The sequence below is a fragment of the Geospiza fortis genome, unplaced genomic scaffold (assembly GCF_000277835.1).
Source record: "Geospiza fortis unplaced genomic scaffold, GeoFor_1.0 scaffold599, whole genome shotgun sequence".
Lineage (NCBI taxonomy): Eukaryota > Metazoa > Chordata > Aves > Passeriformes > Thraupidae > Geospiza > Geospiza fortis.
Window position 1 is genome coordinate 257,298 of NW_005054605.1, and position 4,881 is coordinate 262,178.

A 4,881-nucleotide genomic window follows, 5' to 3' on the forward strand; every position below is an offset into this window, starting at 1 on the left:
GGAGGGGGACAGCGGGGGCGAGGGTTCCTGGGGCAGGACAGAGAGCTGCCGCACGTCCAGGTTGGAGACGTTGTTGACGTAGCAGTGGTGAAGGGTCTTCTCAGGAGCAGGGCTCTCCTGTGGTGTGGGGAGGGGGTCAAAGATCAGAATGTTGCAGGGATGGAGACCCCCAACCTCCCTGAACATTGCAGGGAGGGGTCCTTGGCCCAGCAGGGGCATGAGCATCCCACACGCCCCCAACCCTGCAAGGACCTCCTGGACTCCTTCCTGGCAGACCCAGCACCAGCCCATGGCCACCTGGCCCCTCAAGAAACTCCCTGCAATCATGGGGACCACCATGCACCTCTACCAGAGAATCCCTGCTCCCTCCCACAGCCACAGCCCCATGGGTACCCCAAAACCCCCCTCCCAGTCTCTCCCAGCCCTGTGGGGACCCCTGCACGGCACTGACCTGTCTGAGCAGCGTCAGGAGGTCCAGCTCGCCCTTGAGGCTGTACCCGGGCAGCACCGCATCAAACTGCTTCAGCCACTCCGAGCTGCTGTCCGGCACCTTCCCAGCCAGGGCCTTCTCCTTCCCTCCGAGCATTCCTGGGAGAGGGATGGACCACCCATCATGGGGGTCCCAGCCTGGGGACACGGGGGCCGTGGGGACAAGGGGAACACTCACCAGCCATATCAGTCTCCACCTTCTTGGCCTCAACCACGGCTGCTCGCACAGGGCCGTCGGGGAACAGCACCTCGTAGGAGCTGGGGATCTTCATGCTCAGCAGCTCAGCCATGGCCACCATCACCCCATTGAGGTTCTAGGCGAGAGGAAGGCAGGATGGGTCCAGGGTGACACAGGTGTCACTGTGTTGGGTCACTGCTGAGACCCCAAAGGTCCTCAATCTCCCAATCCCCTCACTCACCTTGGCAGCTGCTGCAGACACCGTCAGCATGACGGAGACCTCGCTGCTCTTGCCCTTCTCCCACGGGGCTCCAGGGCCTGCTGCTCCCACCTTCCCTGGTGGAGCCCCAAAGGGCTCTGCGGCCTCATAGGGTTTTGTGTCGGGGAACACTGGTGTGGGGAGAGGGGGGTCAGAGCCGTGGGGAGCAGAGCCAGGGTCAGAACTGTGCAGACCAACAGCCATCCACGAGCCCACCCAGCTGCCCCACATCCCTGCAGGGAACCCACCACCCTGCAAATCCCTTTCCCTCACATCCCACACTTCCCAAAGACCCTTCCCCTGGCTGCCTTAATCCCCTCCTAGACCAGGAACTCTGTTCTGCCCCATCCAGATCCCTTCTTACCTGACACACACGCTCCAAACCCCCTCCTTGTGCTGCACATCCCACAAACTCCCTCCTGCCCATCCATATGGCCCACAGACCACTCCTGCCCTGATCCACACACCCCTCCAGCCCATCCCACCTGGGATGCTGGCCCGGGGGATGATGGGGATGATGGGGGACAGCACACGCTCCTCCAGCTCTGGCTTGGCTTCGCTGAGCAGTGGGAAGCGGAGCAGCTCCTCGCCCAGGACACTCTCGGGGGATGAAGCAGGGACGATGCTGTCGGGGGAGTCGCTCTCGTCGTCACTCTCCATCCTGTGGGGAGGGAGGTGTCAGGGGCCACAGGGCCTGGTGTCGCAGACATCTTTTATGAAAAATCCTTTCCTTAGGATTTTTCCTCCTGAGAAGCTGAGAGGCCTCAGGAACCAAATGTAAACATTGGTTATCTGCTGCTGTAGAATGCAACAGGTGCATCTGTGATCGGTCTCATGCTGTTGTTTCTAATTAATGGCCAATCACAGTGAGCTGGCTCGGACTCTCTGTCTGAGCCACAGACCTTTGCTATCATTCCTTCTTTTCCTATTCTTAGCTAGCCTTCTGATGAAATTCTTTCTTCTACTCTTTTAGTATAGTTTTAACATATATCATAAAATAATAAATCAGCCTTCTGAAACATGGAGTCAGATCCTCATCTCTTCCCTCATCCTCAGACCCCTGTGAACATCGTCACAGCCTGGTGTCACCCATGGAGGGGCTGATGTCACTTGTTGGGGGGTCTCTCACCTGACGTCCTCGGTCTGGTTGTGTGGAGGGGTTGGCAGTGCTGCCAGCAGGTCCAGGCTCTTCACCTCCACAGCTGGTGCATCTGCAGAGAAGCGACGGGTGTCACCAGGGGGAGTGACAGGTGGCAGCACGGATCCTGTGCCACCCCTGTGCCAGCCAGGCTCACCTTTCTGGCTGTGGGGCTCACGGGCTGGGTCGGCGTCCTTGGGCTGCTCCCCCAGCTCTTCAGGGGCCGTGACACCATTCACCATCTTCTGCTGCACGGAGGGAGGGGGTGTGGGGGGCAGCGAGGAGGGTGGCGTGGGTGGGTTGCTGAGGTTGTTCTGGCGGGAGACGGTGGGGTGAGAACAGCAGGATGGTCCAGGAGCCCCAGATAAGTGGGACAACCGCCCTCTCACCTTGGTGAGCAGCTGGGAGTAGTAGTCAGGGACGCTGTCGAGCACAGCACTGCCGAAGGTGCCCCTCAGCTGGCTCTTCCCGTTGATGGGGCTGCTGCCAAAGGGCGCGAAGAGGCTGAAGTTGGCCATGATGGTGGGCTCAGTCAGGGGCAGCAGCGACAGCTCCTGGGGACAAAGCGGTGAGGGAGGGGACAAGGGCAAAGGAAGCCCCCTGCCACACCCTGGCCCACGGCTGTCACAGACATCTTTCATGAAAAACCCTTTCCTTAGGATTTTTCCTCCTGAGAAGCTGAGAGGCCTCAAGAACAAAATGTAAACATTGATTATCTGCTGCTGTAGAATGCAACAGGTAGATCTGTGATTAGTCCATGTTAAATGTTTGTAATTAACGGCCAATCATAGCCCAGATGGCTCGGACAGAGAGCCTGAGCCACAAACCTTTTTTATCATTCATGCTATTCTTAGCCAGCCTTCTGATGAAACCTTTCCTTCTATTCTTTTAGTATAGCTTTAATGTAATATATATCATAAAATAATAATGGAGTCAGATCCTCATCTCTTCCCCAATCCAAGAACCTCTGTGAACACCGTCACACATGGCCATACCTGCTTCAGCTGCTTCATGAGGGCCTCGCCAGGACGCAGCCCCTCATCCTTGCGCAGCTTCTTGCGGGACGCTGGGATCCGCTCGTTGCCTTTCTGCACCCGCTTAGGCTTGGTGGGCGCTGGCTTCCTGGCAATGGAGGGGTCCTGAGGAGGAAAACGGGGCCATGAGCAGTGCCAGCACAGTCCCTCACCCATCTCGCCCCAGCCCAGCCTCTCCTGCTCACCTCCCGGCCCAGCAGCAGCGACTGTGGCCGTGGCTCTGCCCCAGCGCTCCGGTTCTCCATGTGCCCATTGAGCTCGCCTGGGCTCTGAGCTGAGAGCTGCACGTTCTTGGCCCGCAGCAGCTTCTGCAGCAGCAGGTGCCCAGCCTCGGAGCGCCCACCTGGCGCCAGCAGGCTGTTGGCTTGGTTGTCCCCAGGGTCCCCATTGGCCTCTGGTTTTGCTGTCTCGTCTCCATCCACCTCACACTGTGCCACTGCTGCAGCCTCTTCCTTTGGCTCCTGCTTCACCAACACCTGGGGGGCTTCACCTGCTGCAGGAGCCCCCTCTGGCACAGCCCCATTGATGCGGGTCTCAGCAGGGTCAGCTGGGTCCACCCCAGGTGCCTCGGGGTCCCAGGGGCCGTGTGCTGGGTCAGGGAGGGCCCCGCTTGGCGTGGGAGTCAGCCCTGGCTCCGTGGGTGCCGCAGGGCTGGGGGCCAAGGCCGGGATCCCCGGTGATGTCTTCTTTGGCTCTTGGGGGCTCTGCTCGGGGCTGGCCAGGTGCTGGGGGGCACAGCCCAGGGGTGAGGGGGCCGGTGGCGTGGGGAGGCGGATGAGGCCGGGCTGGGGGCCACGGGCAGCCAGAGCTGCCTGAACCAGCTCAGCCGGGGGCTGCTGGGGAGGCTGCCCTGGCAGGGCCCGCCCCGCCTCGGTGGCAGAGCTGCTCTGTGCCTCTGTTGGGGCGTCTGCCCGGGGCTGGAAAAGGGACCCCATGGGACGAGGGGGCTGGCGGGTCGCGGGCAAGCTGTAATCCGGGGCCTGCCCGGGGAAGGGGCCAGGGGTCCGTAGTGCCTGGTTCTGCTGCAGCAGGCTCTGCTGGTGCCGCTGCACCAGGAGGGCCTGGAGCTGCTGCTGCTGCTGCGGCGTCAGATGCCGCAGCTGCGGGTTCTTGGCCAGGACACCCTGGAGCTGCGCCCGGATCTGCCCCATCACCGGCCCCGGCACCTGCCCCAGCAGACCTGGGGGGAGAGTGGCCGTGCCCGACGCTGGCCCAACTTTGTGCTGAACGGGGCTCTGGAGCCGTGGGGGCTGTGGCTGTCCTGGCAGGGCCCCCGCCACCCCCTTGCCTGGCTGCTCTGGGGGCCGCGGTGCCGGCACCATGGCCTGTGCTGGGCCTGTCCCACAGCCCAGGGGTTGTTCTGCCCCCCCAGCCGTGTCCCCGTGCTGCTGGGACAGCTCGGCATGGACAGCCCCAGGGCTCTGCAGCGTTGGGGCGAGCAGGGCACCTGGCTGCCCGGGGGCTGCCCGCATAACACCCGGCTGTGGGGAGCTCAAGAGGAGCTGCTGGCCCTGCCCTAGCTCAGCCTGGTGCTTGGGGGCCTGGGGCTCCCCCAGCCCCGGGGGGTTCAGGGCTCCCTGCTGCTCCCCGTGCAGCTCCCTCCCACTCTCACCACCCTCAGCGTGCAGGGCGCTGCCGTCCATCCCCGCGGGCTGGTCCTTGGCAGCCAGGACCGCCGGGGTCGGCTGCATTCCCTGACTCAGGTGCAGCACAGAGGGGGCCTGGCCCCCCGCCCCGTGCTGCGGAAAGTGCTGGATGGAGGGCTGCCCCTGGCCCCGCCCCA

General features: G+C 62.7%; 1 protein-coding gene across 1 annotated transcript in view; it reads right to left on the bottom strand.

The window, feature by feature from the left end:
- Window positions 1-4,881, bottom strand: part of KMT2D (lysine methyltransferase 2D) — a 29,094-nt gene that overhangs the window by 5,899 nt on the left and 18,314 nt on the right. Inside the window, 10 exon segments of the mRNA XM_031064566.1 lie at window positions 3-117; window positions 452-588; window positions 668-803; window positions 909-1,057; window positions 1,412-1,587; window positions 2,056-2,137; window positions 2,222-2,378; window positions 2,454-2,618; window positions 3,060-3,203; window positions 3,284-4,867. Of these exon segments, the coding sequence (XP_030920426.1) occupies window positions 3-117; window positions 452-588; window positions 668-803; window positions 909-1,057; window positions 1,412-1,587; window positions 2,056-2,137; window positions 2,222-2,378; window positions 2,454-2,618; window positions 3,060-3,203; window positions 3,284-4,867 (2,845 nt within the window).